We start from the raw sequence: 14140 nt of genomic DNA on the forward strand, positions 1-14140 counted from the left end.
GGAAAGAGTATGAAAATAGGAATGATGTATTTGTAGAAATCAGTTATGTTAAGAAGAATGGTTCAGAATTACCTAGAAAAATACCCAAATATGTTATCAAATAGTCCCTGTTGAACTAATAATATTGAGTTCTTTTTGGTGTTGCCATTCAGTGAAATTTTAAACCCTTGGATTTGAGAACATAGTGCTAAATAATGTGTCTGCTGTTTTGTAATGCTATTCCATTGTAACTGCTAATAATAAAAAGCATTTTCCTGCTTTACACCAAAAAATTTACATTCAAAATGTTGTGTGTGTTCTGATTTCTTTTCTTACAGCTTGCCAGTATTTGCTGTGCTGAAATGTTTTAATTTAAAATTTCCTTCCTTTGTATCTTTTAGTTTTCTCTGTTGCTGCTTTTTCTGTGACACAAGCCTTTCATTATAGTCACTCTTCTTTTTCCCTTCCCCACTTCTTTCTTTTCCTTTTTTAAAGCCATGAGAAGCCGATCCATTGGTGAATGTGCTCTGCCATCGGCCTATATACGCAGTGCTAAAAGTGCTCCTGTTCTGATCCATACTTCCAAACCCTTCTTGCCTGATATTGTTCTCACTCCCCTTTCTGATGAGCTTTCAGGTAGTGCCACCTCTGCTAATTTCTGCACCACCTTTTTCACTTTTTAATCCTCTGCTTTCAAATTTTGCTTAATCAAATACACTCTTCAAAGTTAATTTCTTTGGGGGAGGTGTGGGAAACTGGGAAAGTGGTTGAGAAATCAACATTTTGAGTTATTTGAACTCTAATGCTACCTTTGCAGTTCATTCTGGAAGTGCTAAGTTTAGTGCTGTGCCAACGTTCAGTATTTTTCATTGCAAAAGGCCACATTTTTAATTAATGTTTGATTTTTTTCTTCCTCTCAGGTGATTAAAAGAAGTAGTAATGTGTATTTATATCATAGATGTTTCTCAAAAGATGATTTGGAAAATAATCAGAGACATGACTTTTAATTTTCCATTATTTTGCCTAACAGCATGGTAAAGTTTGAATAATTTATTTTCCATCATTTATAGTAACAGAAGTAAGTAAAGGCAACCAGTAATTGGGTAAAGTACATAGTATATAGTTGCTTTGGAATAAATCTTTATATTAGATATAAAAGTATATAGAATTCTAAGGGCTCACTTGTTTTTAAACCGTTCTGTAAAACACCAGCTTCTAGGACTTAAAAAACCTGCTCAGCTTGCCAATTCTGCTTTGGATCTTTGATTTCCAGTACTAGGATGGTCTGCTTTTTTTGGTTAAGATTTAATTAACATATAATAAAGTAGATAGATTTCAGATTTAGTTCAATAAGTGTTAAGAATTGTACATACTACTATTAAACACCACCCCGCAACAAAATGCAGAATATTTCCATTACACCGGAAGTTCTCTACTGACCCTTTCGAAAGTCAGTAACTATCCACTGCCTTATTCTCTACCCACACAGTGACTTTTGCTTTTTCTCACCACAGATTAGTTTTGTTTTTCCTGTAAATAATTTGTATAAATGAAATCATACAGTGCTTTGTCATTCAACAGAAGTGTATATGGGAAAACGTGCATTTTAAAAAATAATTATTTGTTTATTTTTATTTATTCATTCGTTTGAATTTGACCAGAGAGAGAGATAGAGAGAGAGAGTGACAGTCAGAAAGCAAGCCACCAGGTCCAGGACTTAAACCATGGTCAGCCACGTGGAAGTATCCAGCACCTTAACTACCACACCACCTGCTGGCCCCACGGTGCATTTTTATTAATGGTAATGCTATTTCAGGTGAAGTCATCCACCATTTCTGACCTCATTAAGATCAGAGATTTCTTCTAAACCAAGAAGGGTGAGTAACATAATTAAGAGGTACATCTGTCTAGATATAGAGACATACAGAGACACATGCACACATGCAGCTGGTGTTTTCAAGTTGCCAGGGCTGGATCTTGAACACCGCAGTTGGCTATGTGGAATCTGGTCCCCTTGGAGCTAGCCCTGTAGTTTAATTGATGACAAAAATGAAATAGAAAATTTGGCCTCAAGACCAGTAGTTAGCGTAATGGCTATGTCGCTGGACTCCCATGTAGTCGACCGCGGTTCGCGTCCCAGACCTGGTGGCTTAAAACTCACGCCAGGCGCATGTGCATGCATGCCCAGGATCCTGAGAGGAGAATGGAGGAAAAGGGATTGTGGTGTGGCCATCTCCCCTGGGGGTTGATTTCTCACTTTTTGTCTCTCTGTCTGTCTCTTGTCTGTTTGGCGAGCGCACACGCTCTATAGCAAAAACCTGTCCAAAAAAAAAAAAAAAGAAAGAAAATTTGGCCTCTGTCCACGCCTGGATGCTCAGTAAGTTTTTGTTTTTGTTTCTAAAGAATTATTTATTATTTACTTTTATTTTTTATGATTTTTTAATTTGACCAGAGAGAGCAAGAGAAAAGGAATGTGAGAAAGCAAGCCACCAGTTCCAGGATTTAAACCGTGGTCAGCCATGTGGGAGTCCAGCGCCTTAACCACCACTCTACATGCCAGCCCTCACAATAAGTATTTGATGTATGGACGAATGTATTTTACATCAGGAAAATTAGGTAACTTCAATATTTTAAGCTTTTAGTGCAAAACAAGTAGAAAGATTAGAAAATTTATAGATGGAATAATATGAAAGTTTAATAGATGGGATAAAATATCACATCTTTTTGTTATATATGATGCTTACTTAGCTCTATAAACATATATATATTTTTATATATATGCTATATGTATGTGTATAAAATTCTTTACTTACATATATAGTTCTAAGTAAAAAGTTAGGATATGGTATTTTGTCTCTTCGGTGTTTCATTTAAGCACTATTCCATCTTAGGTGGGTAGCACAGATTTTGATTGCCTACATCACATTGTAATTTAGTTACTTGAATTGGCTAACAAAACTATCTCTCTGTTCTTTTAACTAAATTAGATATGGCTTAAAGAAATTCCCAGTTTATTGTATACATCTCTTAGATACATTTTTGCTTCAAGTTGTTTAAAAAATATATTTAGGGGCCAAGAGGTGGCATAATGGTTAGGGCTGTGGACTCCCACATGGTCTACCACAGTTCAAGTTCCAGATCTGGCAGCTCGTTTCATCACTTTCCCTCTTTCTTTCTGTCTCTGTCTGGTGAGCACAAGTGCCCTATAGCAAATTTTAAAATAATAATAAGTATAATTAAATAAATAATTATTTTAAAGTATGTGTATGTATTTAATATAAAACCCTTTGGATGTATTTTTAGAAATTGAAATGAATTTTAGTCACTAATTCTTTTTTTTTTTTTTTTAATTTGCTAGAGGGTGCACACATTCGATTGCCATAGGTTTGTAGACCTCACTTGATTTTATAGATTTTGCTCTAGGGCATGTGTATAAGACAGATAAAATGAGAAGAATGAGAAATTACCCACTGTGAGAGATGGCCACTCCACAGGCCCTTCTCCTCCATTCTCCTCTCAGGATTTTGGGCATGCACACACATATGCCCAGAGTGATTTTTTTTTTTTCTTTTTTAGAGAGTTTTTTGCTATAGGGCGCATGTTCTAGCCAGAATGACAGAGAGAGACAGATAGAAAGCAAGAAATCACCCCTCGGGGAGATGGCCATGCAGCAATCTCTTCTCCTTCATTCCCATCTCAGGATCTTCGGTACACACACACATGCGCGCACACGCATGTGTTTGGCCTAAGTTTAAACCACCAGGTCCGGGACTCGAACCACAGTCGACTACATGGAAGTCCAGCGATGTAACCATTACGCCAACTGCTGGTCCTGTGCCCAGAGTAATTTTTAAGGGGCAGGCCTAGGATTTGAACCTTAGTTGACCATGCGAGAGTCTAGCACCTTAACCACCATGCTTCCTGCTCGCCCTAGTCAATAATTTTTGTTTTAAGAATTATTAATTAATTTTGTTTATTACTATTTTATAAATTTGCTGTAGGGCATGGGCACTCATCAGAGAAAGAGAAGAAAGAATGAGCAAGCTGCCAGGTCAAGGACTCGAACCATAGTCAACTATGTGGGAGTCCAGTGCTTGAATCACCATGCTGCCTGCTGGCCACTAATTCTTAAAACTTTAGATACTCTACTACTATCTTTAAAATCTTGGGAAGATTTATTCTTCAGAATGTTAAGGACTTTCCAACTTTTTTTTGTCAGTAACAAATATTTTGGTAATTATTTAAGTGCTGAAATATTTTAATTTATTATATATGCATATATGTGTGTGTGTGTGTGTGTAGATTTTTTTTTTTTACAAGAGTTCAGGTTTTTATTAAACATGTTACAAAAGTGGTTTAGTCAAGAAGACCAAAGCCCATGTCATCATCAGATTCCTCAGATTCTTCTTTCTTTGCTTCTACTTCCTTCTCTTCAGCTGGGACAGCAGCAATAGAGGGGGCAAGGCCTTCTGCAGGGGCAGCACCAGCTGCTGGTGCAGGTCCACTGGCCCCTACCTTGCCCCTATATGAGGCTCCTGATGTTGACATTGGCCAGGGCCTTTGAAAATAAGCCAGGCCAAAAACGTACCACATTTACACCAGCAGATTTAATAAGGGCATTGATTTTATCCTCTGTGAAGGTCTCCTCATCTTTGTGCAGAATGAAGGCTTATTTGATGCAGGCGATCTCAGAAACAGAGGTCATGTTGCAGACAGGTGCAGAGCAGGTGCTGCTGGGCGCTGTGCTAGCTGGCCAGATGAAGTGAGGGCCTCATGCCAACCCAGCCTTAGCTTCCTTGGAAGAACTGAGCGTCTTCGTAGCAGCTGAGCGAAGGGGCTAAATGCTAAAATATTTTTAAAAGTGAAAAAAGCACAAAGATAAGATTGTTCCCTTTACAGTGATCTAAAGTAGTACCTTAGCCAGGGTAAGAAGTTCCTATTTCAGAATTCTTGCTTTGCTATAAATATATAATTCAGAATGATTACCTTTTATGGTTTTACATTTCTGTTTTTAAAAACATTTAAAGCAAATTTTCTTTTTAAAAAAAACTTATTTCTTCCATGAGTGAGAGAGAGAGGGAGAGAAGAAGAGACAGCATTCCCAACAAGATCTCAACACTGCTGTTCAACTCCAGCCTAGGTTAGCTCCAAATCATGCATGCTCCCCATCCTCGGGGAGGCCTGTGGACATAACCCTTGAACCTGCCCACCTAGGTCAACCAGGCTGCCTGTGTTTTACTGCTGCACTACTGTCTTTCCCCTTACATTTTCTGAATGGCAGATTTCTTGTGGCTGTTTTCCCCCATTTGAGGTAAAATGCTTTCTGTGATAACTTTAAAGATTTTTGTGATGTTCAGGGCCAGACAGTTGCACAATGGTGGCACAGTTGGACCCATGCAGGAAAGATTCTGGGCTTGCATATTGGAATCTCCCTAAGTATACTGGGTGTGAAAGTGTCAGTGATCCCAGCCACCTAAGGTACTAGAGCCAGATTACTGCATGGGGATCCTGTTGGGAGGCTTGTATCTCTGTCTCTGTCCTCATGAAAGAAAACAAAATTTTTAAACAGTTTAAATAATGCTGAGACACCAGTCACTAAAGCAAATCAAATTTATGTATAATTACCAAAATGACGTTCTTTCAGAAAATGGATTATGCAGAGGAGCATATAAAAATACAAATAATCCTCTTAAAACCATTGCTAATTTATTGACAGCTTACAATGTTTTTGCTGCATATGTGTGTATAAAACACAATTAGAGTTAGTTATTTAGAATTAAAAATTAATTTTCTCTTAGGACTTAAAGAGGCAAGAAGCATATCATTTTGAAAGATTAGCAGCAGAAAGCTTTCCTTTACTGAGAACTGACTTGCAAACGAAGTCAGCATTTTTTTTTTGAAGAGATTTTTACTATAGGGTGTATGTGCTCATTAGAGAGAATGAGAAATCATTCCCCCCGGAGGAAATGGCCACACCACAATCCCATTTTCCATTTTCCTCTCGATATTTTGTGCATGTACACACATGTGCCTGGCGTGAGTTTCAAGCCACTGGGTCCAGGACTCAAACTGCAGTCAGCCATGTGGCAGTTCAGTGCCCCAATCACTACATCACCTGCTGGACCCTGCAGTCAACTTTTAAAGCTAATGTATACATTTAGAAGGTTTAACAGGATATGGAAATAGGTATATAGAGAAAAAGCTTGAAGATTCATAGTACACAGCGAATTACTAAAGGCCCTCAGAAGTCTTGTTGGAAAAAACAAAACAAAACATGGAGCCAGCAGGTAGCATGGTGGTTAAGGGCACTGGATTCCCACATGGCCAACTGCGGTTTGAATCCCAGACCTGGCAACTTGCTTTCTCACTTTCCCTTTCTCACTCTCTCGCTCTGTCTCTCTGGTTAAATTAAAAAAAAAAAAAGTAAATAAATAAAGTTAAATAAAATATTTTTTAAAAAGAAAAAAAAAACTTTAATCTGGTATTTTTCAAACATTTTAAAGCCGAGTGCACCTGTCTTTTTCATTATTTTTTAATTACTAGAGGGCATGTGAGCTACCGGGGGAGAGAAACAGGTCTAAAGAGAAAGCGTCCCCAAACAAGCCTTGGTCACACCATAATCCCTTTTCCTCCACTTCTCCATCCCATCAGGACCTTGGGCAAGAACACACATGCACCTAGCACACTTCCCAAGTACCCCAGACCAGGACTTGAACCATAGTCAGCCATTCGGAATCTGGCTTCTAATGCACAGCGCTCAACCACTGCACTGTGGGGCTGGCCCCAGGATAGTGTACCTTTCTAAGTACAGATATAGACATCTAGAGCCTTAAAGTTCCAGAGAGAATTATGGAAACATCAAACTACTCTCTTAAATTTGAAAATTGGCACTAGCTAGCCAGTGGCATAGTGATTTAGGCGACCAGATCGAGTGTGGAGTGATGGAGTGTGGTTCAAGTTCCAGATCCAGCAGCTTGAAAAACATGTTAGGTATGTGTGCCTGTGTGCTCATTGAAAATCCCAAAAGACAGGAGAAATGGAAGAGAAGAGATTGCAGTATTACCATTCCCCTTAGAGGGGGTGCTTTCTGACTGACTTACTTTCTCTCTTTCTTTCTCTCTCTCTCTCTCTCCAGCAAGCATGTATGCTGGCAAATCAAAAATAAATAACACTATGAAAATTGGACAAGATTATTATTATGCAAGTTTACATGATAGAAATCTGAGTTACTGGATTGATACTGCCCTGTGGTTCTTGGAGACTAATTAGAAATCTGGTATTATGTTTGTTGAGAGAGGAGAAACAAGTTATATGAATAGAAATTAGTAAAAAAAAAAATAGTGCTAAGTTTAAAGTGGAAAATCACCAAAGTCTTAGATCTTCAACTAATCAAACTAATTATGCTCCAAGGTTTGGGTAAATTTTAATTTAGAATATACAGAAAGAATAAGGAAAGCGAATGGTAGGGAAAAAACAGTTTTTGATGGGTTTACATCTCTTTCTCATATAAGCAGGCTTAAATGAACTCATAATAAAATATTTTCTGGGTGTATTTCTGAGAGCAGAAGCTGAAGTTCTGTAACTACTTCATTAAAAAACAAAACAAGGGCCGGGCAGTGGTATGGTGGTTAAGGCAGCTGTATCCCACATGGCCAACTGAGTGGTTTGCATCTCAGACCTTGTGGCTTGCAAAACATGCCAGGCATGTGCCCAAAATCCCAAGGGGAGAATGGAAGAAAAGGGATTGCAGTATGGCCATCCCACCTTGGGGAATGATTTCTCTCTTTCTCTCCCCTGTGTAGCTGATAGTCCCTGTGGAAAACTATTAATATGAAACAGACTAATAAAACAAGAGTGAAACTACTCAGGCAGTCACGGTAGTTTTTGATTAGAAGTAGAATTTGTCTGAAAAATATTTACCTGCAACTCTTTAGTAATTTGGGGAATAAAAGGAAACTCTTTTTATTTATTTTTTTTAAAGAGATTTTTGTTATATGCCTCATGCCTTCACCATAGAGACAGAAAGCTACGCCTCAGACCTTTCTCCTTTATTCTTCTCTCAGGATCTTGGGCATCCACACACATGTGCCCAGCGTGTTTTTCAAGCCACGGGGTCTGGGACTTGAACCATGCAGTTGGCCCTTTGGATCCAGTCACTTTAACCTCCACACCACCTGCTGGCCCCCCAGGGCAGATCTTTTATTAACAGCATTTTATTACTTTAATTGAGTTCTGCAGAGAAAAATGTACGTTTGTGTGTCTGATATACCTATGTGCGCTGTAGAGTGCATGCACACTTGCTGTCTTAAACTTGAATGAATTTCGATATTTATATGTGATACCAAAATTTTGGGAAAAAATACTTAGACTGAAATAATGGTTAGGTTTTCTACTAAACAAGATGAGGACTAGATTTAGGAAGAAATTCCTAGGAGTAGAACTTCACAGTAATCTTTCCTGTCTTCTTTAGAATGGAAAAATTGTAGAATATCACCAGAGGATATTAAAAATTAAAAAACTATTCTAGGTTTTTAGAAGATGATTCAATGGTTAGTGTCATAATATTCTATTTTAATGTTGAAATCTTAATTTTGAACTTTGATAAAATTTCAACTATTAAATTCTTAATTTTTTTTTAGAAAAACTATATAGTCTTTATCCTTAGCCAAGTTTTTAAGAATGTTGTGTGGAAAGAAACTTGGAGTATATGCTGAATATATCCTCTGTCCTCAAGGCAGCAGTTATTATCTATTATGGGAGGTATAACAAATCAAACTATTAGGTCATCGGAAAAGTCATGGCACATTTTTTGCATTTTTTCCAATATCATGGCATATTTTTCTAAGCAAAAAATGTGCCATGACTTTTCCAATGACCCGATAATTACACTTGTCAGGGTGCACAAGTATATATTAGTTGTCTGCTGCAGTAATAAATACTTCATGAGTATAAATGCACAGATGTGAAGTTTATAAGAAAATGTTTTCCTTTTTCACTAAGGAAAATTTCTAAGTGGAGTCCATAAGAAAGAGTTATTTTTTGAAGTATTTTCAGCTTAATGACAAAAAAATGTAACGTTTCAACTTCAGAGATACTATATGTTTTAAAGATTTTTTTAGGACCCTACACCTCTGTCTCCATAAAAATAATAGAATCTTTGTAATATAAACCTCTGTTCATCCGAGTTTAGTATAAAGAGGATCCTTCTGGACCTCATGCAAAGATGATGATACTAATGAAATAGCAGAAGGACTCGCCTCCTATCATCTAGAGCATAGATATCGAAAACAATTTTAATAACTCACAATTTTATAAGAGAGGGAGCTAGTTTCAGAGTCTACAGTAAGGAAACTCAAGCTTTGGACTTAGCACCATCAATAAATTACCTTGTGAAATTGGACAAGTCATTGCTTTACCCTGGATCTAAATTTCTCATTTTGATAGTTCTATTATAGTTCTTTAACTTTGTGTTACAAGTTAGTAAGTAGCACAGTTGACTTTTGACACTTTGTTTTTTTTTCATTATTAAAAAAATTTTTTTTTCCCATAATGGCGTATGCACTCACTTGAGAGAGACAGTAGGAGGGAAAGTGAGAAATCACCTTCAAGAGGGGATGGCCACGCTGCAATCCCTTCTCATCCATTCTCCTCTCGGGATCTTGGGCATGCACGCACATGTGCCCGGTGTGATTTTTCAAGCTGTCGGGTCCAAGACTTGAACTGTGGGCGGCCATGTCAGAGTCAGCGCCGTAACCAGTATGCCACCTGCTGACCCTGTTCTTTTTTTGTCCTGTTCTTTTTTTGTTATTTTTGCTGACGTATATATCTAGGGACACGCACGTGCGTGCGTGCACACACACACACAAATTTTTTTTTTAGGTATCTTAGATACCATAATAGATTCATAGCAAACTTCTAAAATCCTTTTTGAGAATATGTATATAGCTGAACAGCTAAATAAATTTTATCTTGTGATTTTCAACTTCATAAATATTCTCGAGAATTTGTCATCTATTTAATATTTAAGGCAGTGAAAAAGATACAGTGGCATGAAACATTAATACTGTATCTCTAACTTTATTTTTAATTATAAATTTGAGAAAGTAGCTTAACTTTTGTAGACCTAATTTCTTCATCTGTAAAACAGTTAAATTAGGTAACTATGCCAAATATGCATTAGTAGAATAAATAGTTTCCTCACAAAAAGAATTTTAGGAAGAGGATGGAGATTTCCATTTCTAATATGTGAACAGACAGAGTCAAAGAAAAGATGATGCCTCCTGCTTGCTCAGAAAGGAAGCAGGGGGATTTATGAGGTCCTTTCAGTATCTACAGTGGTGTATTTAGATTTCTATGCTAAGCTCTACTTGGGGCTTAAACAAGCAGGAAAATTGAATAAGAAGTTTGAATTCCTGGATTTATTGGCACAGCTCTAACTTGAACGGCACTTCCAAATGTCTCATCACCTCACTATCTGTTTCTGTGCATGTTAACATTTTAAAATGTATTTTGGTAGTATTCTAATTCATTGACATTACATGCTATATTGGCTTGTGCCTATCATTAAAAAAAAAAAGTTCTGTATTTTAAATTTTTATTTCATTTACCAAAAAAACTCAGATTTTTTTATTTTATTTTAAAGCATATTCTTAGGGTATTAGTACTTACTTTTTATGTTCATGTACTTTTTTTTAGATTGATGTGGTTTCTCTCTTTTACAGATATTGATGATGCTCAAATACTTCCTCGTTCAACTAGAGTCAGACATTTTTCACAAAGTGAAGACACTGGAAATGAAGTTTTTGGTGCTTTGAATGAGGAGCAGCCATTGCCTCGAAGTAGCAGCACTTCTGACATCTTGGAACCTTTCACTGTTGAAAGAGCCAAAGGTGCAGTTCCTGTCATTGACAGTTCATCCCGTCATGCACCAAGCTTGCAGAGTTCCACAGAGGCTTCTTCAATAACTAGATCCACTGAAAGCCACATCATTGATACTCATAGTAGAGAGTCTTCTCTGGAAGTTGGTGATAGCATATATGACCATCTTTGTCATTTAATAGGTCCAGTAGAACTTGCAGATTCAGCTTTTGAACAAATCCAGTACATTGACCTTGAAGGAGATGACGATCTTCTTTCCTCTCTGAAAGAATATTTTAAGGAAAACCAGGAATATAGTAAAAGTGAGATAGGTAAAGATGCAGCTTCTCAGGAAGTGATCATTGCCGTAAGTAGGGATGAAAGATCATCCTTAGATAAATTAGAATACATAGATCAGGAAATTAAACCAGAAAATATCACCTCTTTCGTTGGGACTTCTGAAAACATACAGTTTCAAAAAGAACTAAATTCAGCTGACTTCACGAGTAATATTGCATCTAATCAGTCAGACAGTTTTACGAGAACACAAACTTCTGAAAAATCTAAACAACTTAACAATGATAAACAGTCATCAGAGCCTAGTTCAGGCAGTCCTTGTGATAAAGAAAAAAGGAAATATCTTTATAGACAAACAGCCACAGAATTAGATACCTGTGTAGATATGACACTGGTTGAAAAGCTTAAGGGCATGCAAATTAATGAAAAAATCACTGCCCCACATGTGCATGCCAAGAAAACGACACTGAAAGCACCTATTAACCGTAGAATGCCTCATGTTACAAATACTAGCAAGCTTTCTCCAACTAAAAGGAGTTTGTCAGAAACAGTAACTCATAGAGCCAAAATCATGAAAATTGCTACTAAAAAACGAAATAGTGTTCATGTTACTTTTAGACCATCTACAGAGTCAGTTCAATTTTATAATCCTCTGGAAAACAAAGAGGCTCCATGGAAGATGAGACTGCGGAAACTCAGTGGCTTTAGTAGTAGTAGCAGCAGTAGTACCAGCAGCACCCATACCAGCTCAAGTAGTGCTGCAGAGCTAGTAAAACCTGGTGTATACAGGCCTCTCGATACCATTAGTACAGCATCAATAAGTAGTAAAACAGTGAAGGAATCTACGGAGATTCCCACCACTCTGTTACACAAAGAGGGAATTGCAAGTAATCCATTAGGTAGCCGTAGTACTCTCAGGTCATCAAGTCATGAGGCAGGACTACAGCAGGGCTCCCTGGGTGGCGTTTATAAAACTGTTGTCCATGCTCTTTCGAAGCCGAAGGCAAATGTTTCCCCACAGAGGCAGAACAGAATGCCACCAGAGGCTCCACTGAGGGATCTGTACAGTCATGTAATGGGCTATTTTGGAAGGAAAGCTGCAGGTGAGCACTAACAATGTGCAGAGCGCAAAAGGAGAAAGACAGCACCAGTTTGGCTTAATGCAACTGAAGCAAGCTATAAGCAATCAAAAAGCTTTGGGATGGTCACTGCTTTCTCTCTGTTTGGTTATGCATGCGCCTTTTCCCAGCTGTATTTTTCCCAGCATAAGATGTTTATTTAAATTACTAATTTCCCTTATAAGGCATTTAGTTAAACCTCTTTGCTGCTGAACAAGACAGGACAGAAGATCATATAAGAAAAATTCAATTATCTTTTACAGGCTACCTAAATCAAATATTTTTCTGAATGTATTGCACATGAATCTTGAAATTAAGTTTACTGAGGAGTTATACTTTCTCCCTCACCCCACTGTAGTTCATATTTAAAAGGGCACCAGCTATATGTCATTAAGTTATTTTTACTGCTGACTCATCTGGTTTTATAATTTTTTTCTTAGTAGAAAATGACTTTGACATCTAACATAATAAAAATTGAGGTCCTATAACCAGCTCCAACATTATAGTTAATAATCATTAAAGAGTGAATTATTTGTCAAATCTCCAAGTGATTTATCACTTTTAAGCCATTTGCAAACATGGTATAGGTTTTTTAGTTTTGCATTCATTTGTATAGAATGCAAGCTATTCTTTGAAACAATTACTTTTCTATTTTCTGAGACTTTAGATGTGCATAAAGGTTTCATGATTGCCAGTCATGGTTGAAATATGGAACCTCTATGGACAGATTACACAAAACGAGTATGGTAACTGTTTTATCTTGATTCAAAGTTAAAACATAACCTTACAGACAGAGAAAATTAACTTTCAGCAGTAAGGTAGGTTTTGATTTTATTTGTTTTAACATGGTTTTGTTAGCATGATTAACAATGCTGTATGATGCATCTTGCATTGAGCCATTAATGCCACCTGAGGGCAGTATTTGACAGCTTAGCAAAAGCCTGGCCAGTAATATAAAGATAATGGTATTTTACAGTGAGTTTCTGACCAGTGTATTCTCTTAGCCTGAAATGCTTTGTAATTCATTAGGAATATAAACAGTGCTGATTTTCTTTTGATTGCAGACTCTAACTTTTCAGTAGCTTAGTAGTGACCTAAGCAAATCTTATTTTCTAAAGATTCCCAAGTTTAAAGTTTTCTTGCTTTGTAAATCATAATGTAGTCTTAAAGTCAAAATAGTTATTTATATAACTATGAAAACATTTGTGAAAATAAACTTTTTTTAAGTGCTAAAGATAGATTTCTTAGTGGAGAGAAACAATGTTATATTAAAAGAATAGATTTTTTACTTAAAAATGCCCAAACATAAATTCATTTGTGGCCCATTGACATTTGCATAGATTCAAGGAATACATTCCTTGCAAATATTCTTTGGGGAAAAAATGGAATTATAAATTATTGAGACTGTAAATAGAAGCATAGAGACAAGAAAAAAGATAAACATACCAGTTTCTTTATAGGCAACATTAACCTAACTTCAACTAGTGCTGATCTCTAAGCTTTCTTGCTATTTAAGGTTATACTGAAGATTGACTAACATCTGCTTAGTTAAATAAAGTAAATATCAATTTACTAATTCTTATAATTAAATCTAAAAGGGAAATTCTTCATAAATGCATGTTTTACAAATAATTGATATGGCATAGGTACTTTGTTTTGCATTATTTTTGTTTCTTTCAAATTTAGAAAATACAGTTAAGTTTTTCCTCACTATATATAGTTATTTATTTATTTTTAGTCAATAAAGAGGACATGAGCCCAAAACTGCCTCCTCTTAATAGTGATATTGGCAGCAGCAGTGCTAATGTTCCTGATCTGATGGATGAGTTTATAGCAGAACGACTTCGAAGTGGTAATGCCTCAGTAAGTTTTATTTTATTTATTTGGTT

At 36.6% G+C, this 14140-nt stretch overlaps 1 protein-coding gene and 1 pseudogene across 4 annotated transcripts in view; one reads left to right on the forward strand and one right to left on the reverse strand.

Annotated features, from left to right (window-relative positions):
* RALGAPA1 (Ral GTPase activating protein catalytic subunit alpha 1) overlaps positions 1 to 14140 on the forward strand; it is a 223837-nt gene that overhangs the window by 78567 nt on the left and 131130 nt on the right. For 2 of the 4 annotated variants that reach the window (XM_006152371.3, XM_006152372.3), the window contains exons 17-18: positions 10701 to 10868; positions 13990 to 14114. In XM_006152371.3, coding sequence (XP_006152433.1) covers positions 10701 to 10868; positions 13990 to 14114 — 293 coding nt within the window. Of the gene's footprint in view, positions 1 to 474; positions 616 to 10700; positions 12237 to 13989; positions 14115 to 14140 lie in introns of all 4 variants that reach the window. The other 2 variants (XM_014589290.2, XM_027773395.1) reach the window with 2 other exon arrangements.
* Positions 4336 to 4847, reverse strand: LOC106735265 (60S acidic ribosomal protein P1 pseudogene; annotated as a pseudogene).

Source organism: Tupaia chinensis, unplaced genomic scaffold (genome assembly GCF_000334495.1).
Source record: "Tupaia chinensis unplaced genomic scaffold, TupChi_1.0 Scaffold000350_1, whole genome shotgun sequence".
Taxonomy (NCBI): Eukaryota; Metazoa; Chordata; class Mammalia; order Scandentia; family Tupaiidae; genus Tupaia; species Tupaia belangeri.